We start from the raw sequence: 24,925 nt of genomic DNA, 5'->3' as shown, positions 1-24,925 counted from the left end.
ATATATATATATATATATATAATATAAAACAATAAAAAGTTGATCTACAAAAAAAAAAAAAAGAGCCCAAAACAACATTAATGTCGGTGACATTAAAGAACGGCTTGTGTATTGCTAAGGCCACAGGTTCAAAATTAAATGATTTATTAAAAATGGAATAACAATAACTTATAACAATAACTTATTTCACCAGTAAATTCCTGTTAAACGACAAAAACAACCACTGGATGGGAAAAGGGTATTTTACAACAACTTTGAATGCACCACGAGGCTGGGAAGGCGAATTTCAAGTGAACGCAACATCCATGTTGTTTTTTCAGACAACGGCAGCTACAGACTGTTGGAATCCTCTCCAGTGAAATACAGACACACTTTTACACCGTTTAACTGTCAGCATTTTAACCGTGTTTACTCCAGCTGCTAGCTAACGGTAGGCTAACATTAGCTGCTGTCAGGTGTAGTGTTAACTAGCGTCCCGTGCGGCGATGTTTCAGTTCCCTCTAACGTCCGTTTTCGGAGCATCAGAGAGAAGCGTAGGCATTTAAGTGGCACCTAAATAAGGTACCGAAATCCACGCTGCTATTCAGTCCGGTAGAGAACGGTCGTTAAGGCACCGGTGCCGTATTAGCACCAGGTCTCGGGACCCCCCCCCAAATAAAAACTCTTCAGATCTACACGATTCACGTGGATGTCATTTTCCCATTCAAAACGGCGATTTTCGCCGAAAAGCGACTAGTTTGCAAGTATGAATAATACAAAGTATAAATCAGCACAGCTAAAAACTAATGATTTCTGCTCAATTATGCCGCTGTGGAATTTAAACTGTAGGGTGCCGAGTGTCAGGATTCATGTGAGTTTGTTTGAAAGTGTGAGCAGACAGCAACGCAGCAACTTATTTGCACTGAGAGGGTTTGTGTGTACTTTATTAGTATTGATCTGTACACTGAAGAAGTATCAAGGCCTCCAAGAACAAAGCTAATAGAGACTACAGAGCCTGCTCTAAATCTATGAGGGTCCCACAAAATGTTTTCAGTATTAAAAAGGTAATTGTATGCGATTGTTCGTAAATTCACTGTTTTAGGTTTTGCAGGAGAAGCCCGGGAGAAGTCCCTGAGTGTAAAACTGAAATCAACCTTCTTGCTCTCCTTTCAAGTTAGATACTTTAAGGACCTCAGTTTGAACTGGAAATAAAGTGCAGGGACCAATGAAATCATGAGGTAACCAGGACATGTGTAATCTGCAGCTGAAACCCTGTCCTTGTCCCTTTCCTTTGTTGACATTGAAACCTTGGATCTCAACTTTCACTGTGAATGGCAAACAGAGATACAAGTGGATCAATAGCTGAAAGAGACAAAGCTCTTTGTCAAAACTGAAGATGCCCTAAAACAAAAAAAAACAAACATTTTGCTAACATAAACACTCGCAAGCGGTGAAGAAAAATATTGTGGAGGGAACAAAATAGAGAAAGAGGGAAGCGAGGGCCAGTTTTATGGATGCAAATCCCCACCTGACCATTCATTACACCTGTCCCTACGCCTGGGTGTTTGTGTGTGTAGGAGGAGATTACATTTCCACACCATGGGCCGACACACAGATGAAACACTGCTGGCGAGGTTGATTAGCCATATCAGCGAGAGACGGCAAGACAAGCGTCACAGACTGCTGTTGGACCAAGTCCCATCTGCCTCCAGCTACGCAGAAACCAAGGCCAGATTGACTTGTTTTGATCCAATGAGGGGCTCCTGTGCCTCTTGTCCTTGGCTAAATGCAACAGCACACAAGGCCGAAGCTATTCCTGAGCATAGACAGAGCTTGCATTGCGGCAAATAAAAAAACGTGGCATGTAGACACCTTTTCTTTTTTTTTTTTTTTTACACACAGTGGAGTGTGACTGTAAAGCAATGACAGTGGGCCACATTTTTGTGAGATGACCAATCACAAAAAAAGAAGCTTCAGAAAGTTTTTCAGAACAGGTTCATCCTTGTCAGGTAAAAGGTGTGATGGTATTAGCCACCAAAGGTCACGGCATTCTACTCTACAGTACTCTGAGTTTCCCTCGCCCTGTTTGCATGCGTAAGAAACGTGTATGGATTTGCAGATTTTCTGGTAAATTAGTTACAAAAGCAGAGTAAAAGCCAAGAATACACTGTGAACACTGCAAAGATCCAGGTTTAGCCTTGGCTAAGAAAATGTATACAATCGAGGTGGAAACAGTGCAGTCCCAGGGCTGCTGCTCAGCTCCATCTTGATAGAAGCCTCTCTGAAAGCCAGGCGTGTTCCCCTCACTGCCCAGATTCTTATCTTTGTAATTGCCTTCCAGTCAGGGAGGAGCACTAGAGGAGTTGGCAATAGCCCTGGCTGCCACCCACTCCAAGACAGGGGGCATGCTCCAATGGAGACTCTGGAGTGCTGGGCCCTTTAGTTTGTTGCCAAGAGAGATGTAGTCGCCGCTTTGTCAGCTTGACCTGCATTCAGGATGCGAATGTTGTCTCTCAAGGGTACTGCTGGAAGTTTTAAGCGAACATGGCACTGCAGGTTTATTGACATGAATCACAGGTCCAGGTACTATCGCTCCACAACACAGGAGCCCAAGTGAAGAGCAGCCCAGACAATGGTGTGAGATTAGTGTCTCAACTCCCGAGTCCACAATGGACAGACTGAGACCGGACAGAGAACCAACACCTGTACACACGGCCTGAGGAGACTGTGTGTACAGGAGGCTAGGCTGCCAACATCTGTCTTTTTTAACTGGATTTTTTACAATTAGAGTCTCCCTATTTAACTTTTAGATTTTTGTATTGTTTTGTTTTTATGTATTCTAATAAAACCTTATTTTATAATATTATTTATTTTCATTATGGATTAATGTGCTGATTATGTTAGTTAATCGTTTGGCCTATAAAATGTAAGAAAGTAGTGACAAATGCCAATCAGTTTCTAAGGGGACATCTTCAGAAAACCCATCTTCCAAAACCCAAACGATATATTCAGTTTTAAGAAGTCATTACTTCACCAGCTCTTTAATTTATCTCAAACATATTATGTCAGGATGAAGTAACCCAGACTAAATGACTGTTATAGAGTCACCCAGATTAAACAAGATAGACACGATGCTAGGTGTTGCAGAAAGGATGTGGCATCAGTGGTTTGGCTTTTCATAGAAAAAGCATTTGTACCAAGGAACACAGTACCAAGGAAATCAGATTTTTATCAGTCATCACGACAGTCAGAGTGCTGTCTATGACGTCAATTGTCTTGATAATAATCACTTTCATATGATGCTTATGTTCATTAACCAGGCCAACTTATAACCATTCAACTCAAGGTTTTAAAAGAGAAAAAGTTACAAAAGCAGTGCCCACGTTTGATTAAAAAATGGCAGTGCAGCAGCTGTCATTTAGATTAGATCTAGTCTATACAACTCAATCAGCCTAATCTTATTCTGCATAATTTGTCTCAGAGCACAGATTCCACATTCTTACGGTTTAATGCTGTGCAAACAACTGAGAGCAAGTCCCAGGATCCAATAAAAACCAACACCTCGCTCTCTCAACTGGGCTGAATTCATCATCTGAAAGCTGGCAGGAAAATCAATGAAAACAAATAAAAAGGGTCATGCAGCGTGAACAGAGGCCTTATTTGAATTATGTCCAAAGATGCGGTCTGGTCCTATAAAGTGCCTGGTGTGCACTGTGCAATACTTGCAGAGTTTGGTTGGTTGTATGCCTTGGGAATGTTTTTCCCAATGGGATTTTTTTTAAATGAAACAAGGGTCATAGAAAACAGCCACAATCAGCTTATCCTCATTTCTTTAATTGGTCTTAGCTACTATATGTTTACTGTGCACTTTCATACCCTGAACAACAGGGGTTCTATGGAAAAAGAAAAAGTATAAAACCTGCCCATACATGAGTCACAGTTCATTCAAATAAGGACTTTCTGAAGCCATCTTTTTCTGAGAGGATGTTGCGAGAGAGTGAGTTTTCTCTTTGAGCTCCAATCCTCTGGGCTGAAACGTCTGCCTTTATGAAAGACTTAAGACTTAAGACAAATCCTTCCCTTACCACCTCATCACGACATGCACACACTCCAGACTTTTTAAATGCAAAAGTGAAAATGGAATACATACCTGCCACGTTTACTTTTTCTGAATTTGTGGCGCTGGGTGTGGCAGTGCTGGTGCCGTTGGTCAGGTTGCCCCCTGTGCCGTTGTAGATGTTTTCCACCTTGGACTCTAGCTTGCCAAGCCTCAGCATGATGTTATCCAGCAGCACTGCAAGAGTCTTCTTTAAATCTGCATGTAAGAATGTGAATCAGATTATTGAAGTAGTGAAATGATTTTTTTTTTTATTTTCCCACAAGAAAACTAGAATAAATTAAACCTGTCAGGTGCCCTGCAGTGCTTTAGGATATAGGGGTAAAACAAGAGTCTTTGAGAGGTTTGGCTACATTAATACAGAATATCAGATCTGACCCAAATTCAGCATGAAATCCAGAAAAAACATCAATACCGGCTGTCACATACCTGCTTCAAGCCAACCACAACATGTCCACACATAAATACATGTCTGGACTACTGTGTGCATTGCTGCCTAATATTTACATTGTATTAGCAGTTTTAGAAACATGCAAAAGTTATTGAAAAGAGCGGTCAACATCAGGCAAGTAATGCTAGGGCTAGCAGCTATTGCTACTTCCAACTGGCCCCTGACTTCTCCCAGTTGAAGATCTATCTGTATCTGATTAACTGAGCAATAACGCTCCAATTCTTTTACTAACATCACAGTGAATACATACATGGGGCACCTTGCTCAACCACAATGTGAACTTTTCATCTCCCACTACAAGTATGTGGATTTCAGGCAGTCAGCTTAAGGCTCATTTAAATGTACAACTGGAGCTGCAGCGACTTTGCGAGTAGCCTTGCTGTTTAATTTGAGTCTATGCATTTCTGTGGGCATCTTATTATTATCCGCATAGGACACAGCTAAGGGTAGAACAGGCAGGAGGGACACCGACCAGTAATGAGAAGGAGAGGGCATACATTCGTCTGATACTGCAACCGGCAGCAATTGCGATGACATTTGCAAAGAAATGTTAAGTTGTTTTGAGCTGCTGTAACTGGTATATAGAGTATAACAACACATATTATGTTCCCAGCAACATGCTATTTGTCTGCAGCAAAGAGCTCTGTCATAATCATCAACCTCATAGTATATTATATCATCATGCACTGGCTTATATGTGTGCAGAAGTGATCCAGAGTGCATCAAGCGTGCTTTCATCAGATGATGATAATTGCAGTTTGTCTATCACAAACCGTCGCCACATTTTCCCTTAGCGCGATGCATTTGACACGCCAGTTTTCATCACGTCAGAGAAATTGGCAAGGGCGCAACGAGACCTGGCAGAGCACACCAGCCTGATTCATGTGAAGAGAAATGCCAGAGCATTTGTCTGATTTTGGACGAGCAGAAGCACAGAGAGCAGCGCAGTGAGACCAGAAAGAAACTAAACAGAAAGCTTTGAAGCAACGGCCTTGCCCAGCGATTGGGCTGAACATAATTTATAAAAAGGGGGTGAGCCCAGAGTTAATGCCCCCTCTGTTTACCCCTGGCATATAGGTCTGTGCCCACTGACTTCAGGCTGTACATCAGAGAGATTCTCTAGCAGGGCCTGTTTAATATCTTAGCTCGTACCTTAGCAAATGTCAACTTGCTTTACTATAGCAAAGACAAAGATATGTAAACAGTAATTGGCTTCAGTTCTTTCTTGCAGTTGTATTGACAATCAGAAGCAGCAGTCTGGATAGAAATAAGAACGTAAAAGAGAATATACATTGTGTAAAAAGATGTGTGCACGTTCTGTATCTGTGTAATAAATTGTTAGGAAAGCAGAAAATGTTCTCAGGTTTTACAATAATTAAATGTGAGGCTTTAAATCAGAGAGCTTCATTAGCCAGTATGTTAGAAAAACATCCATGGCACTGTGAATAATGTTGACATGTCCTTCTGTACACCGATACTGCTGCCAGGTAACCAGATGAGTAATAGCACACCTAGGGACACATTTCTGCCTGTCTCAATATTTCCTAGCGAGTTGATACAGTTGCAAAACAAATCCTGGAGCGACAAACACACTGAACTTCACTTTGCTTTTAATAATTGTGTCATATAAGATAATATAGCTGCACAATGATCTGGGATTTTTCCTTAAGCCCATGAGCATTAAAAAGAAGTGATTACATGGGAACACAAGCCCAAGGCATTCATCAGTGATTCCTATTGTGCATTGTCATCCGCTTTAACCCAGCCTGTCAGGGGTCTCCATATCTTGTCACACAATGACCGTCCACCATAAAGAGGAGGGAGAGGATTAAACCAGCAATTAGACCACACCCGGTCCTCGCTGTGGGCAGCTTCATTCTCCTGAATTCTGATGGAGCAGGCCGAGGCAGAGACTACAAGTGTGATATGTGTCCACGCCACAAAAGAAATCCACAATAGCTGCTGAACTGTGCGGTAACATGACACCGTTTTCAGGTGGCTTGTCACGCCCCGGCTGCACAGCTTAGTTTCAGGGGTGGTGGAAAAGGAAAGATCATCTCCGTGTCACAATTGATTTTACTGTGGAGGAAGAAGATGGTATGACAGACTGCCTCGAGACAGGCTTCAGGTGGAGAGACATGTTTTTGGTGACTGACGGGTCAACTCCTGGAATCTCCTCGATATTGAATAGTGCTGCTCTCTCTCTTGGACTAAAGACCTATAGGAAGATTCTTCCGTCCTTATAAGAGCAAACGACCTTTAATCCTTTAGCCGAGAGAATTATCAGTAGATCAATCAGCAGTGAAAACGATTGTAGTAAATATTTAAAAGTGTATGTAATGAAGCAGATGAAACTTTGTGAGCAAAAAAGTGAATTTGTGACTTGTGATATTGGGCTATATAAATAAAATTGACTTGACAAATGGGCTTTCAGGAGACACAATATTAAATTCAAATGCATAAAGATTTTATGGCTCATTTATGGGTAGCTAAGGAGGAAACTCTGTTTCTACAAATCGTATCAGGGCAAATCAGCGGCCAAGTGAGTGAGCTCAGGAAGCACAGAGTATCCTGCTGCCTCCCTATCTAATCAAGGACATGAAATGGATTTGGATGCGATATTGGACGGCGGTCAGCAGACTGTGCTGCAGCTCCGGCAGCACCGTGAAAATCAATCCATCATAAAAGGGCACAAAACAGACTGGACAGGACACTATTCCCTGGAACTGTGGATCATGTTACAGGAAAACCGACAGACTGATAAATGGTGAGGATAACTCCTCATATGTAAATGTTGTATCCAGGCATTAGTTTCTCTTCTTGGAGAAAAAAGCATATGTCTGGGGAATTATAGCTGTACAGAGTAGAGTACAGAGATTTAGTGTGAATAATTATTCATACAATTGAAATTCAAATTGTCTCCGAAATACAGTTTGCAGGCAGTAGTTTTCATTTTGTTTTATTTATGTATTTTTATTTATGCATTTATTTATTATTGACAGACTGACTCACTTAATGAATGACTGGGAAACTGCAACACAGTTCACAGGAAAGTATCTTTTATTTTGAGGTCAGTTCTTGCACACTCTACAGTGTACATACACGTACCTCTAAACGACGTGGGGGCTAGTTTGACCCTCTTTTTGGAAGTAGATGCTGGCTTGACTGTAGTGTTCTGCTCTGGGTGGTGTTTTAAGTAATGAAAAGATTTGTGGTAGTGCTACCTTTAGCAGCGATTGTTTTGTGGCATATTTTGCAAAGAATAGTATGTTCCACACCTGCCCTCTTGAAACCGAACTACCTTTAGATGATAGACGAGCTCCGGGATTTTCTTCCATTTTGAATTAACGTGAACACAGGACAATGATTGATGTTAAACCGATGGGGCCGGTAGCAATTTGGCATTCAGTCTTGCTTGATGTTGCTGTGCGTAACGGTATGACGTATTTATGTCAACAAGTCGGAATATTGCCATCATTTCTTTATGAATTTGTTTAATCATATTAAAAATGATTACGGTATTATGGTGAACAATGTGATATGGCCCACCCCTAATGTACAGTACCTTTAAATAAGTTAAGCAAGTATTGCACTTGTTTCTTTGCGTACTCCAGCTTCTTCTTTCCATTCTCTGGGAGCTGATTTTAATCTCCTGGAGCTTTACTGTATCCTGTTGTTTCTCTGGGCATTAGAGAACAATCAATTCCAATCTCAGGTTTCTAATGAAGCCTCCCATTGAGCCATACAGGTCTATTAATGGCATGAATAACTTATTGATGGGTCTCCTGGACCTGTGCTATTGCAGTATTATGCTTCGATGCAGCTGTATCAGCGTTAAATCTCCCAGGGAAGTTTTCTTGAATAAAAGGCAATAGTGTGCCTACTCAGGAGGTAGACAAGTGGAACCAGTCGCTCCAATTTAAAGAAGATGTAAAAAGAGAGGATGAGCAAAGACCAGCCCTACATCCCATTCTATCAAAGGGTACCTCTCTTGTTGTTTTAGTGTCTGGTAGTGATCTTATGAAAATCAAAAAAGTTATGGCTCATACAGCATCAATTAACATGTTCATTTTGCTTTGCTAATAGCAGGCTAATCCTGGGAAAGGAACTTGTACAAATCACATTTACCAGATTGTACCACCTACCAGATAAGTCAGGCATTTTTAATGATTTTCTTGTGAGGGGCGTTCTCCCAAGTAAATCATTAAAAACGCCTGACATATCTGGGACACATGAACTTGACTTGTGAGCTGGCCTACTCACCGTAAGCTGTCATGGTACCCACATAGGGCCCATCCATGACACTTTGGTTCTCCTCAGCCAGGGCCTTGATGTAGCGCTTGCTGAGGTCCAGGATCTGCTGCCTCAGCACAGCACTGTTTTCATGGCTGGCTCGCTGCTGGATTGTGAAATGCAGCAGCATCATGCCCCAGATGAACCCAAAGCTGACCAGGAAGAAGCCCAGCTTCTGGGATGACAGCTTCCACAGGAAGGGTGTAGCCATGCTGACTTTATAGGGAGTTGTTGGGGCTGCTGTGACTCTGATTTGACCGAGGGGAGGTGCGGAGGCTGGGGAGGAGATTTAGGAGGGCAGGCTGGGCATGGCTGCGTCAGTCGGTGTAGCTGCGGTGGTTTTTGGGGCGTGGCGCACGGCTTGTTTGCCTCACCGACGGGATTTCCTTCTCTGACCCATCCTCATCGCTCAGTAACATCTCAGTGGACTGAGTCCGACCTGTTGCATCCTGCAGCAGAAAAGACAAGACAGAGAGGAAGGAAAGATGAGTGGTTAGTTGGTTGCTAAACACAGACAATGAGGGAGTTCTGTCACCTAAGTCAAACCCACATGTACATGATTACAATAAACACACTGATAATTGGAAAAATTAGTCAGCAGTGTTAGCCATAATATAGAGTATCCTGGAGAAACTGAAGTATATAAAAAACAGAAAGAATATGCAGATTGCAAGCTCAAAATAACATCGTCATATGGCTTTCTTTCAAGCAGAAGCCTTATGTCCTGCTACATAAGGTAATGCATCACTGAGGTTAAACTGACATATAACAAGGTGTTTGGATTCTGCAGGGTACCAAGTGGTTTTCAAAGAGTGGGAAATAACTTCACAGCCAATGACCAGACACTAGAGGTGATAAAGCACTGTGTGACATTACATCGGCAGATAGGCATGATGAAGTTCATTTGAATAGGTTTTAGAGAATGAGGAACTAGCAATGAATGGGTAACCAAACAGGACGTATTAGACGTGAGTGTTGTACAGATCTCCAGCCTGTTACTTTAAGCAGAGCAGCCAGTTTATAACTACAGCAGACCACACAGCAGCACAGAGGCACACTGTATCTGAACTGGAGGTCGCTGTGTGTGGAAGCTCTTATGGCATGCATGCAGGAACACACCAAACTGTGTTCATTTGACTGGATAGGAGAGGTTGAATGGAGGCATACAGTATAGTGATCCAGGCTGAGTATGTGGAGAAAACTTGGAAAAAAAACCAGGGCCAGACAGGGCCACATCCAACTAAAAGTATGAAAAGAAAGGTCGTGTAGATTATGTCTGACGTGAAACCAATACAGCTTTAAGCAAGAATACTTGCTGCTACTGGCTAAAAACAAGATAAGATCTTCAAAAGTAATTTAAAGTTTAATGCTTCTCTTGAAAGGAGAGGCTACACACACAGAACAGCCTTGTCTCTCCCAAACGCTGTGATCTTTGTGATGGATGGGGCTGTACAGAATCTATGCAAGAGGGTTTATAGTTCCCTCAATATATAAACATTTGGATAGCCTACAATTTATCTTCCTCACTGACAAGCAAGCACACAAAGAACATCTTAAATACATGCATTTCCTGTTATACATTTACATTTTTTGCTAAATGTTCAACAGGCTTTTCTGCTAGACAAATGAAGGAAGCTGCTCTTCTTACTCTGTGTGTGTGTGTGTGTGTATGTGTGTGTGTGTGTGTGTGTGTGTGTGTGTTTTTTGTGGTTAAGCATGTATGTTTGAAATGCAAAACGTCAAGGTTTTACTCATTTACTCCGACTACATGAAAAATCTGTAGGACGCAAAAGGTCAGGAACAAGGTGAATTAGTCAAACTAAATTTCAAGTAAAAGGAGGATTACAATTAACATTTATCTTAAGAAGGCCTATTGATTAATCTGCCAATCATTTAGTCTAGAAAATAGTGTGATACGGCCAAGACAAGTTCTGCGAGTCCAAGGTGATGTTGACAAATGGCTTATTTTGTCCAACCAATAGTCCAAAACTGACTTAAAGTTACTATATGTAACTTTTTAATGTTTCTGAAACTGTCATTTTTCATCTGAGGATCATAAATGACCTGTAACAGCAAACGAGAACGCTGTTTTATATAGTTTTTTAATGCCTTTGCCCTTGTCCGATTTTTCCCACAAAGTCACAAAATGATTTAAGGCAGGTAGAACGGCTCTAAGGTAACGCATTCCGAAGGGTCACAGATTTCTTTGTAACACCGTAAAAGCCTGTGTTAGCATATCCAGTCTGGTAAAAGGTAGCAGGAGATTTCTTTATATAGGCGTATTGCATTTTCATTTTATTTTATAAGTTATCTGTTGTAGTTATGGCTGATACTGGGGCAGGGCTATCACTAGGGCTAGAATCAACACAAACTGAAAATTACAAATAGCCACTTTCATTTTTCAATCATATAAAACAGAGAAAAGCTACAAATTATAGAATTTTAGAAGCTGGAACCAGAGAATATTAAGAAGCATTCAAGATGGATTGAAATCCGGAGGTGGTTTAATTTATCTTATGTGGATACAAGACACTTGAAATAAAGGGTAAATGGGGCCTCAGTTTAACATTCAGTTAGTGATTGAGTCACAAACCACAAGCTCTTCTTCATTTCCTGTTGTTGCAGCTTTCTCTTTGTACTGCTGTACCACCTCACTGTTGTATTTTCAGTGTCTCATTTACATCTAAACCCCTCTCAGGAATTAACCACGTACTGTTTGTTTCAAACACGTATAACAAAGTTTGTCATCTACAACGTCCCATTTCATCAGTGCAATTGCCTCACCACATTTCAATTTCTGGATGTTGCTTATCAATGCTGTAAATTAACAACTACCAGACGTAACATTTTATTAACAGGTGTTTAATCAGATGGGAGCAAACATATACATAATTCTAAAAAGCCATGCATATTAAACAAAAATCACATTTCCATTTTCTTTACTGTGTGAGCAGTCTTATAGATTTGTGAGAATAAAGACCACCAGAGTGCCAGTGTCAGTGGGGGTCCGGGGCCTTGTTGGATAATTAATGTAAACATTAAATTGTAATTTGCTATTTTCATGCTTGCAATCTTTATTGCTGATTGAACACAACCATGCCAATGATAATACATTTGGCAAAAAATCAGCAATCTTTTGCAAAATGAGACAGCCCTGCAGCACTTGTTAAGCTGTAAAATGGTTCAACAAGTTTTAACTGACAACCCTGAAGGCAATCTGCACAACTAAACAAATGCATATGGGCTTATTAAGCAACAATAAGAAAAAACAAGTCTTTCCAGCATGCAATCAAGCCAAAAGAAAAAAGATGTTAGGTGTTCTCTCATCTGCATTCAACCACTGTAGCTGTAAATGAGGCGGAGGGGAGGGGATTTCTGCAGCCTTGCTTTTGACTGCGTCTTTCTTATGCACTTTCAAATGGGCTCTAATCAGGTCAGGACCACAGACGCCTCCATAGATGCAACATTACGAGAATCCCAACAGTACACTGGACATAACCAAAATACCTGCACCGGTCCATATTTGAACCATTGTTTACTATTGTTCTTTTATTTTGAATATTTTTCTCCAATCTAAGCGGCCAGTGTTCAGAATGAGGCACAGCAAAGATGGTTATATCAGCAGCATCAAACGGTGGGCAGAAAATCCTCAGCACCTTCCCAAGAAACACAAAAGGCAGCAACACAAAAGGCTCTTTTCACCTTCCATCCATCAGCTTCATAAATAGGTCAGAGACAGCTGCAAGCAGCCTCCAACAGGGCTGGAATCTCACAGCAGGTTATGACACACCATAATTGTTCAGTCATTTAAGACAAAGGCTCATCTTTGTTTTCTGCACGGACAGAGATCTTTTTATACATTTTAACAAAGCGGGGATGTCTATTGTCCAAAAATGAAGACAATGAAAAATGCTAATTCCTGTATCTTTTTTTTCTACATTTAACTCGCTCTAATTTGCTCTGTGATGGGTGCAAAACAAGGCTTTCGTGGGGGGGGGGAATCTCTGCACTGCACTGTGAATTCATTGGACAAGCCCTTGGCAGTAGCGCTGTGCAATCTGCAGTGCTGATAACATCGGATGTCTCTCATTGCTTGGGACTCCGTTGGAGGGAGGCAGGAAAAGGCTGGCAGCACTCGCTAGTTGGGCGCCGACAAGGATAGGAGGCTTTAGGGCTGTTTATTGGAGAGGAACGCTGCTCAGAATACCCCGTGGTACATCGCTGTAAGGCGCACGAGCCAAAACCTACACAGAACATTGACTCTACCGCTTCAGTTTCTGAATAGACACATTCTCAGTCAGAGCTGGTTTTCTGTTCTAGCCTGATTTACTGTGTCAATCTATCTTATCTAACACTGAAACGCATCACGCGACATCACACATTTGTTAGGAAACTTTCCAATCACAGGCTGTGTTCTATAGTCTGTAGAGAAAGACTACCCCCCCACCCGCCCCCCCAAGCAGAGCATACAGTATCTCCTCTCAGTTACCTTCTGGTTGCTAATTCAGATCTTAATTTGTCTGGCAGGGAGCCCTCTGGCTCTCAGCAGCAACATTCCTGTTAAACTGGGTTGACAGCCAGCTAAGGTTGCAGAATATATGACTCTCGCAGCTTGAGATGATAACATAACAACCTTCTGAATGATTTTTTTCATTGTTGGGGAAAAAGTAGCAGCGCACAATACCCGGAGGCTTCAAGAGGCAGTGAAGACAGAAACAATTAAATCATTCAAGCCTAGGAGGAATCACTGTCCTCTCAAATCTGCTACTAAGGCCATTTTCCTGTTAGGGACAACAGAGCAGCTCTACAATTGCATTTATTTTTCAGTTTCAAGTACAGACCACACTGTAGTACTGATAAGCCCACTATTCGCTCGCAAGGAAATAACAGAAACGTTATTTTAAAAGATGGATACAATAACTGTGACTGACGGAAAAAGAAAGTCACACATAAGAAAAGCAGAAAGAAAAAAAAAGAGAAAATTATGCTCATTTTGAAGTGATGCCATAAATCACATTCTGAAGTTACAGATTTGGTTTCAATAGGTTTCCTGGGTCCTGATTTACAGTTCTCTCACTGTGTTCTTAATGAAAACTGTTGTGTTTTAATTGTTTGATTGTAAAGTCTATCTTTACCAAAATAGAGTGGACATCTGGGTGATCAACAGAAAAGACTAATTGTGTGAAAAAAAAGTGAAATGATCTAATCTAATCTAATCTAAATCTAAAATCAAAAATAAATATAAAATATTTAAAACTTCTAAATAAATCTATGACAATGTTACTTAACACAGTATAAATCAGAGGACGGATACAAGAACGTCTCCAAGGCACCAAATATCCCTCAGAATACAGTAACTAATAGACTCTGCAAAGTGGAAGACAGACACACTGATTACCAAGAAACTAAAATAAATCCAGGTCAGTTGAAAGTTCCAGACAAAGTTCAGTCAAATTTCGAGTTTAAAAAGGCAAACAGAGCAACCCCTGACCAAGCATTTACATAACAAAGTAGAACCTTGTTTTTTCTAGTTTCCAGCTTCAAGAAATACCTGTTCAGACTAACAAATACCTGCAGGATTCAGTAAGTGGTATTTGTCTTTGTTGCAATCATGGCTGCTTAGTTTATTTCCCCTGTCTGCACAGATGAAACTGGTTTATGGTAAAGTCGCAGGGCTTGATATCGCATCATTGTCAATATAATCATCTCAGGCTTTAATATTTGTCCAGCGGAGTCCTAATCACACAGCCTTTGACCCTGTTCTGTCATATGCGGAAAGACTAGGCCAGATGGCTGAGTGAGGTAAAGACTCTGTCCATTTTCTTTGCGTCTGTGATTGGAGCTGAAAATAACTTCCTTAAAAGTGTAGTTTAAGGGGATATTCTATAAAAGGTGAAGCACGCTGAAGGAGGTCTAGATTAATTCCAGTGCATTACTCCTGATCTAAAAGAGAAAGAGCATTCTACTGAACTGAAATAACATACACTAAGAGCTTGTTGCATAATGACAGAAAGTAGAGAAGTATGCTCTAGATGTAGCTTTGGCCATCAATTATGGATCAACTTTGAAAAACTATCCATTTTTCTCCTGAATATAAACAGGCTTTTATAAAGCTTGACTTTCTCACACTCAGGTAACTTCAGAGCTCTCTGGTGGTGACTTGCTTTTAAAAGAAGGCTTATGGGCTCACAATGAGCTGCACAATTACCTAGAGAATACGCTGCTTTTCTTGGTCTTATATACAGTAAGTTGAATATTGTTAGGTTCAAGTTCACGCTGTCTTTTTACAAACCAAAGGTTCACATGGACTGACATGTAAACCCAATGTCGTCCTGACTGACAGTTCATGCTGCACTTTCCTGTGTCTTATTTGTATCTTTATTCTCTGGTGTCACAAGGAGCAAACGGGAAAAAAGAAAGAAATAACTGATTAGTCACAACTGCCACTCAACAGCATATGCCTGTAATATTAAGGGGGGATAGTTACTGTACGACATGTACTCATGCCCATACATCAGTGCATGCCGTACAGTAGCTCAGTTTACAATCGTAATAGACTAAGACCAGACACATTTAGCTTTGAGGAGCTGTAAACAGTGAACTTTTGCTTAAAAAATGCCTTAATGATTAATCGATTATCAAAATTGTTAAAGATTAATCTTCTGTCAATCCACCAATAGTCTAATAATTTGAGTACCACTCTCTGCCCCATCATCAACATCAAAAGACAATAAACATGTACAGACATTTTTATAACAAGACACAAGATGGCCCTTTTGCCTAGCTCAGCCCACCTTTTTCTCTTACCGATGCTGTGACAGCCCTCCATTTGTCACTAAATGCTTAGAGGCTCCAGTTTGGGGATTATTTACAAGTATCCTTTCGAAACCTCATCCAGGAAAGTGAAATTCCTCATACCAGTCAACGTCTATCCTCTCCCAGACTAAAACTGTGCTAGTTTGCCTGTTGCCTGGCCAAAGGAGACGTGATCCTGATAATATGGTCCTGCTACCATGGAGACCGGTGTGACTCTGCATCTTAATGGGACTTCTTCACATAAGCCCCGCCTCTAAATTATTCATTAGGCCCTCCAGAGAAACAGGCCCTGCTGCAGCTTCAGCACCTTACTGGTGGGAACCCAGCTCGTAACCAGATATCAAGAGCTGACCCCAGGGTTTGAGACGGGCTTTTCCTGCAGCTAAGTTCAGGAAGTTTATCTAAAACGTGACAGGCAACCTGATCAATGTGAATGGCTTCTGTATTGAGTCACTGATGGGCTCAAACAGTTCTTCAAGGGGACCAATTTCAAGGTTTTGTGATATAAATCTTCACATATTTAGAAGACAAAAACATCTTGCTGTACTTTTCATAATTCTTCATTAATAAACTGATAGGGTGGTGATGGTGCAGTGGATATGACACATGCCTGTGGTGTGGGAGATCTGGGTTCAATTCCCACTGCGATACATCAACCAATGTGTCTCTGAGCAAGACACTTAACCCATAGTTGCTCCAGAGGCGTGCAGCCTCTGACATATGTAGCAACTGTAAGTCGCTTTGGATAAAAGCGTTAGCTAATGTAATAATGATAGTGAGGATGCTATGAAACTATGTATAACCTTTGTGTCAAGTGACACACCACTATAGAAAGTAACCCTCACTACCCTGAACACACGCAATCAAATCATTAACATGAGACATGAAAAAACAATGTCCTCTCAAAATGAACACCTGACAAAACCACTGAGTATTTGAATCCAAAGTTACCTCAGTCTGTCTGATAAGAGTGCCACTGGAAATAAAGATGAATATGTGGACTACTATACAGGAAACTTGGTATTTAAGTTCCGTAAGTGAGATAAATAATATTATATGTTAAGCATCAGATAAAAGCAAGTGACATTCATCACAGAATCCTATTAAGTAATATCAGGTGATCGCCACAGGAGGGCGGCTCAAGCTTCACCCCGGGACTCATCACTATTGTACCCCTTTCACACCGAAGGCTCAACCAGGGTTGAACCTGCGTTGACTGTAGAATTTGGGTCGATTTCCGGCTTAACCGGTCCGATTGGTAGCTGGACTGGAGTACGGGGGTAACTGTTATGAACTGCTCCCGGGTAGGGCCGCAATATATATTGTTTTCTTATCGTCATCGCAATATCAACTATTGCAAAAGGCTGCAACATATCGCGATTGACACTCAAAGAAAATATCAGTAGAAAACTGCACATTAAAATGTAACATATCCTTTTATTGAGTGGTGTTTTTTATATTCAATTCAATGTTCAATTTGTTCAATTAAAGAATGTTAGATATGCTTTCCTTTAATTTGTTTTAAATTCAACAAGCAATTGGTTGTATTTTAGAAGAATACATGCAGCAGAAATGCAGAACTGAGTACATTTTAATATCTGTTTATTTATCGCAAGTAATATCGTTATTGCATATGGCATATTTGTATTATATCGTGCAGCCCTACTCCCGGGTTGTTACCCAGGTCGTATCTGAATTGTCATGACCAGGGATCAACTTGTGTTGACTGGCTTGGTTTGAATTGACAAAAGAAGGGGCTGAATGCGGGTCAGAAAACCCTGGTCCGACCCGGGTCATTGCCGTGTGAAAGAGGTATCAGTAACACGCTGTGAACCACAGAGTTTAACATTCAGGAACATGTTGCTCTGATTGAGAAGAGCCCCTGCTGGACAGCTTTTACACCCAGAGTGCCCCCCCACACTGGCCAGACAATCAGGGAACTCTTGACTTCACCAAAGGAAGAATCGCCTCAGCACTTTTGGACCGGGAGAAACAAAACATGCTGAATTTCACACCATCCTCATGGAAAAGGAAGCCAAGTAGCAGGTGACACAAAAACAATCTTTCATGTTGGATTTTTTAAGACTTTTTAAAATTGTATTGTGACTGTAGCTGTCTTGCTTTTGTGGACAGGCAGTCCATGTTTGTAATGAGTTTTTTATTTCTTTTTTTTTTTTTCAAGAGTTGCAAAAAACTCAAAAAAGGTAAAGCCAAAATATAAAGGAAGCTTGTTGCCGGTCTTAGGGCTCGACACATACAAGAAGGGAAGTTATATCATTTCTCTGAGACACTGATGGCCAACAACACCTAGTGAATACCTCAACACTGACATGTAACAGGAACTGCTCTCTACATTTCCCTCGATGCATGTGGGGGCTAACAAACATGCAAATAACACTCAAGCCCTTTGCATACCATAAAACTTGTAACATTGGTTTCTTTTGTCCTTTGTTGCTGTTAATGACTTCGCAACGGACATGCTTGTTAAAAAAACAAACATGATATCCTCTACACAGCCACAAAAAAACAACACAGATAAGGCATCACTTTCCTCAGACTAGCACCGACAGGTTTAACCTGCCACAACATGCCGAGAGATGGGAGGACCACCCTGAACACGACCTGTGTGTCAGAAACAAGGCCGGTGACAAGTGTGGGTAGGAATTGCAGATGAGGTGCTGACAGTAGTCATGGCACTTCCTTTTCCCTGTCAGCACCACAAACAAGCTCTGTTGCTATGCTAACACTAGTTGGTCTCATTACAATACGTAGAACAACAGCATTTAAGTGATTTAAAACACACACTTCAGAATCATTACCTAAAATTACTCTTAAAGCAAAATCAAATATGACATAAAAGCAAAGTATTTTCAGAATTAAGTGCAGCATTATTAGCTGAACTGTTATGCAATACGATGTATGCAAAACACACACCCAATGACCATTCCTGTGAGGACCTTCTCGGACTACATTAAATCCTAAACCCCTACACTGTACGCCTATAACACTTTCTCTAACATTGAACTAATCCTAATGCTGGTCTTCACTTTTAATGCAACCCAAATCCTCTAAACCCCTTTAAAGAAATCAGGAGTGGAAAACTGTCCTCACTTTCTATCCTTGTGACATAAAAATATAGCTAGCCAGACACATTTGCTCCTTTTTTCTGTGCAAATGTCTGAGTCAGACGAGTAATCATTAACCGATACTTAACATAATATATAAAATGTTATGCGGTTTTCGACTATAAACTGTTAAAATAACAAATTATAGCATTACTAATTATTAGTAAACATTATTAGTTATCATTTCATTGTCTTTTAACAGTAAAATAACTATTAACTTAAGTTTAATTTATCAATTTACCATTATTAGCGATGGTTATCATAAAGTGTTACCTTACGTACTTACTAACAACAGTAACTATTCTTATGACTAAGACTTATTACAGAGAGTGACAGTATTTTATGTTAGCATGCTGGTTTTACCAGATTCTTTTTGCCGACTGAGGTTGTTTGTGTAACAACACCATTCTATTATTCCAGTATCTCAAGTTTGAATGAATAACTGAAAGAAGCAGCTAACTAGCCAACAGTGGGAATAATTTAAATGTCTCACACCCTCATGACATTTTAATGTAGTAACGTTTTTAACAGCAGTTTATAGTTCAATATTCCACCTATGAGTGAAATCTTTTAATAGAAAAAAACAGGGTTTAACTTGAGGACGTGATTAATGTTCGAGGTTACAGTAAAGGCTTTTTGAAAATCCCTAATATTCCTTTTCCTACCTCTTCAGTTTTTTTGCCCTCGATGTGAAAACAGCTTTTCAAGAGGATTTACTGTAGACTTTGTGACTTGCCCTACCAATGAACATCGCTCTGCAGCTCAGATGTGCAGCACGAATAAATGAGTGCTTTGCAACTGCAGAGCTCCAAACAGTAGACTGACTGTAAGGAAGCGAATGTGTGTTGCGTGATGGGAAAGGGGCATTTCAGAGAGGAGGGCCAACTAGCTGGAGTGGGGGGGGTTTAACTAACACACATGGCAGAATCTTCTTCCAAAGACCTGATTTTATCTCTCATTCTGACCTCAAGTATACTTTGTACTTTGGAGATACAGGAATGTCTGGCTTAGTGATCAGAAACCAGACTAACTACACACGTCAGAGAAGACAGGTGTATGTAGGACTATAACAATTATTACATAATTGTCCATTTTTTTTTTACATAATTGCAGCTTCTTTGTTTGATCGCAATGAATTGCTACATTAGCTAAGGTCCTAAGGGGTATGACTGTTGATGGTTAGTTAGTTAGTTATGTTTTATTTCTGTGTCATGCCAAACATTTTGGCCCATCCCACATGGGATTACAAGACACCACAAATTTACTTATTTAACAAACATCTTCCTGTCGCATATACAAATCATTCGGAAAAATACATGAATACAAATACATATACACACATATACACATAAATATATGTATATACACGTACACACATACACATACACACACACAAACAACAAATTCTCATCTACAATTCATCTCGATAAAATGCTTTTTTCCTCTTCTCCCAAGCTTTATCTAGATAATTGGCTAATTTATACGTTTCATAATTATGTGAACAGCCATCTCAGTTTTTGAGCATCATCCATATTTACCAAGTCAATCTCTGCTTTTATCCTACGAAACAAAAAAAATCACGCTGTTCACAATAAAAAGGACAATAGAAAACAAAATGGAACTCATTTTCTATATCATTCAAACAACACATGGGACAGATCCGTTTTTCCTCTTCTACATTAACATATCGTCCTGTTTCAATAGTCAAAGGCAAAACACCAGATCTCACTTGAGCACAAATTATATACAACATAATTCTCAGTGCCATATTCTGGTTTTATCATTACAAAAATACGCAATTTTGGCTTAGCCCATATATCATCAGCCCACTGCTTTTTGTCTTTAGCAAACACAGATTCTTTAAACAAACCAATATTCAGTTTTTCATTATTAAGAAACAACTCACCAAAACCATAATTACAAAACAATTTGCATATATCGTTAGACCAAGGACCGAGAATGCGTTTATCCCAGAGAAATATTTTCCTTGTCAGCCTATTTGCGTCCATATCTAATAGACGATTCCATAACTGGCCCATACATATCTTCCAGCGAGCCTCACATGATTCCCATCCCATGTCTCCCACTATCGCCAATGTAGGGGTATATTTATGGTAATTGTTGATTTTGTTTAGATATGCCAAATTGTAATTATGTAAGTGATTATTGGTCAAACTGTTGAGCTAAAGCTATGCTAGTTGTTGGCACTTGACCCTATACATGTTCATAGCAACAAAAATTACAAGGCGGGGTGGGGTACAGTTAGAAAAAATAGTTTATGATAATAAGAGGCGTTTACTTCATAGGCTGTGTATTAATGTTATTACATTATCTGGGTCACATAACAGTGATATAACCAAATAATGAATGAATAAATATTTTTAAAAATTTGACTGAAAGAGACAATTATATTGTTAAATGGCAATTTTTGTCTGAGACAATTAATTGTACAGCAACATTTGGAATTGTTACAGCTCTAGGTGTATAGGCGTGTTTGTGCTGAGGGAACAGGAGTCCTTTAAATCACAGAAAGGCTAAGTGTTCCACTTCCCTGCATGGCATCCATCACCACAGCCCAGGTCTCCCCGTTCCCTCCATCTTCAATCGCTCCTTCTTCATCCCTCCACTGCCTCTGCTGGCTTTCCACCCTAGACCACCAACACAACCCCCCCTCCAACGAAGCAAAGCTCCTTTTCCTCAGGATTTATAATCCCAAGAGCTCCAGCAAAAAAGGTGGCTGAAAGAGCGCTTTATAAAGACAGGGGCTCACCTTGGTGGATGGTCACTATACTCAGCATTTGCTTGAGGATCATAAGCAGGGAGGAGGGACGTTTTTGCTGGGTCACATTAAATAACATAGGACATACTCTACTGTCCCAGTAGGAAAAGTTGTCCTGTGTTGCTAACCACTACCAAAACCAAATCACAAGCATCTTTAAAGCCGTTTTGACAAGCTTCTTGTTGAAAGTACAAATTTGCAGCCTGCATGATAATGACACAAGAGACATCTCTTATAATCACATCAAATCATCATGTCATAACTTAATTACATGAGACTGTTCATGGTGCAGACCGAAAATTACTGGACTCCACTGGTGAGATAAGTGCTTCAGCAGTGAGCCACCAGAACAGGAACTAAAACTCATTAATCTCCCTATATCTTTGTCACTGACTGATTTGATTTCTTTTTTTTTAGCTTTTACTAATTTGCTGGTCATCAATAAACAGCTGTAAAACATGAAGAATATAATAACCTTGGCATTCAACTCTACCATAATTAAATGTTTCGGATATAGGAAATAATGTTCCCAAGGATCATTTCAAAACAGGTAATGCTGGCCAAAATTACAGGTCCTACACGTTTTCCAGCCAGGTATTTCCAAAGAAGACGCTGTGGGCCTACAAGGCATGAATTTACATGATTAACTTCCGCAGCCTGAGTCGGTGCCACTAAAACGCAACATCATCTCTGGAAGCTGAAAGAAAAACCCCGAGCAAATTTATCTCTCTGGCTTTCATATAAATGCCTGGTTACTGTTGTATCACACTGTGTCTGTTAAAACTGTTGTAAGATACAAGTAAGTGCACCACTGTCAGCAGGAAGAATGTTTCTGTTACTGGCACACTGACAGTGCAGCTGTAAATGTCACCTGATTTCTCCTTGGTGAATATTGTAGACATAAGGGTAATAAACGCTAAAAATAGCTAAGAGCACTTTTTGATATTGTAGAGACAATACCGATTCTCATTAGATCATTTAGAGTCACACCATTTACGAAGTACTGCTGTAAATTGGCACTATAACCAAGACAAGTTGAACGTTATTCTTAACAACCTGTTCGAGACATGCTCCCGACACAATGATGTTATCCTGCCAGAGAGACTGTGCGGGTACGCCATCCGTGTCTACAGTATTACACTGTGTTACTATCACTTCTTTTACAAGCTAGCTGAACCCGGCCGTGTAACGTTAATAACAATAGGACCCCCTGCTCTCTGCGGCGATTTACGTTCTGATTCCCTTAACTGGCTGTAAAAACTCAGCTAGCGTTGACGTTAGCTTTTCAGCTCTATTACCAACCAGGATCGCTTTAATGTGGCTAGCCGACTAACAAGCAAGCTACTCCCGTTTTTGTCTATATTAGCTTTGTTTTGAGGCTTGAGGCGGCTAGCTGCTTCGGTCGACCACCACACATTTCACAACAAAACACAAAACACGAAACGCCGCAATGACAAGTCGCCCACTCCCGAGCACACACAGCTACAACACTGCGCCTCTTCTTCCAGCGTTATTCCCTAAACAATGAGGCAGAAAACGAGCTTCGGAGGTGCTACGCTCACAGAAAGGGGCTTACCTTTTTAATGGTTTCTGTCGGTAGCCCACGGTGATGATATACGGGTGGTATAAGCACTCAAAATCCAGGGAAGGAGCGAGTGGCGATGTCGCTGCGTTGAGCAGACTGGAATGATTTCAGCCAGCCACAGCGCACGAGCCTCTGTTTGCTCTGCCCACTTGCAGAAAGCGAGTGACAGTTTAGGGAGCGTCTGCATGTTAACACCCCCCAGAAAACTTACATCAGACCAGCACATGGGGCAGGCTATAGGCTACTAGTACTTCGCATACGTCAAGGCCGCACCCCTTTTGGGGGGATAGAAAACAGAAGATCCTATAGATGTCAATGCAATTTGACATGTGTTTGGATGATAATTTTAGACAAATGTAAATGCATTTATGTTTGTTTTATAAAGATGTCTAATAATTATTTTGTGACCTTGCCTGAACCTGAGAATTTACAATACACAATACAATACAGAAATATACATTGTACTTTTTTATACAACATTTATTTGACAGCTTTACTTAACAAATTAAGATTTTTCCATATTAAAAGATATGATGAGCTTGTAAAATGTGATGTTTTGTTATTAAACAACTAAATTATCTCCACCTTGACCAGCTACACAGTAAAATGCTGCTAACATTATATCAATACATCTGCATTTAGGATCTAATGTAATAGTAGAACACTTACAGGAGCTACTAATCTGCATTAGGTTCTACTACAGTACTGCATTTAGCAATTTAAGTAGCATTATCAATGCAGGAATTTAACTTGTAAATGAGTATTTTTTACAGTGTGGTTTGTTACTTTTACTTAAGTAAAGGATCTGAAAACTTCTTCCACCGTTGATTCTATGTGAGGCACGCATTAAATAAAGTTAAAATAAAGTTAAGCACTCTTCACTACAAAAACTAGTAAAGCAAATTCTGTACTGTTAAGATAAGATACTTCCAGAAAAGCAGCTTTCTAAGAATCTGTCACAACAATTTTAAGAATCTGTCACAGCAATAAGGTCTCAAGACATCAAACAAACTTTGTATAATTTAATGACATTATTATATTCCATTCTCGCGTTGTTCTTTGCTGAAGGATAATGGAAACCAGAGAGAGTTGTAACAGAGTGGGTATTTAAATCTGTTTTGCTTTATGAACACATTATCTTACTCGCTAACTTAGCTGAAGCTTGCTTTAATCTTCAATTACTACCAGGCCTGTAAATGGATATAAATGTGTGCCATGGTGGTAGTGATGTTTTGTAACATTTGCCACATCAAGGTAGTTAAACAGAAAGGGAGAAGCAGTGGCAGAAAAAACTGTCCTGTCCTGTTAGTAGTGTCCTGAGGAGTGTCCTGTTACACCCAGACACTGTCCTGTGATACCCAGACACTGTCCTGTGAACTCCCATGACTGTCCGGGGACAGTCAGGCACTGTTCTGTACACTGTCCTGTGACTCCCATGACTGTCCGGGGACAGTCAGGCACTGTTCTGTACACTGTCCTGTGACTCCCATGACTGTCCCGGGACAGTCATGGGAGCTACAGGACAGTGTCTGACTGTCCCGGACCATTTTTGCTGCCACTGCTGCTGGAGAAAGGGGAGACAGGATAAAACGGGACGGTCCCTAACTATATGCTCATGCTGTCACAGACCTATAAAAGCTTTGTGTTTACTGCCATCTGCTGGGTGTCAGATGATGCAGGCTCTTTAGACTTCACAGCAATGAGCCCCTTGTATTTTTATGTAGAGATGCTGTAATCCAGCACATCAGTTTAGAAGACACATTAGGTGGTGCATTTCTTA

The 24,925-nt window shown here is 40.4% G+C and overlaps 1 protein-coding gene across 1 annotated transcript in view; it reads right to left on the bottom strand.

Annotated features, from left to right (window-relative positions):
• mgat5 (alpha-1,6-mannosylglycoprotein 6-beta-N-acetylglucosaminyltransferase) overlaps nt 1–23,319 on the bottom strand; it is a 90,872-nt gene extending 67,553 nt beyond the window's left edge. Inside the window, exons 1-3 of the mRNA XM_031291881.2 lie at nt 23,137–23,319; nt 8,811–9,289; nt 4,130–4,294 (exon numbers count right to left, since the gene is read on the bottom strand). Coding sequence (XP_031147741.1) covers nt 4,130–4,294; nt 8,811–9,051 — 406 coding nt within the window. The 5' untranslated portion in view covers nt 9,052–9,289; nt 23,137–23,319. The remainder of the gene's footprint in view (nt 1–4,129; nt 4,295–8,810; nt 9,290–23,136) is intronic.
• Between the last annotated feature and the right edge of the window lie 1,606 nt (nt 23,320–24,925).

This window comes from Sander lucioperca, chromosome 24 (assembly GCF_008315115.2).
Source record: "Sander lucioperca isolate FBNREF2018 chromosome 24, SLUC_FBN_1.2, whole genome shotgun sequence".
NCBI lineage: Eukaryota > Metazoa > Chordata > Actinopteri > Perciformes > Percidae > Sander > Sander lucioperca.
This window is presented reverse-complemented; position numbering and strand designations above follow the sequence as displayed.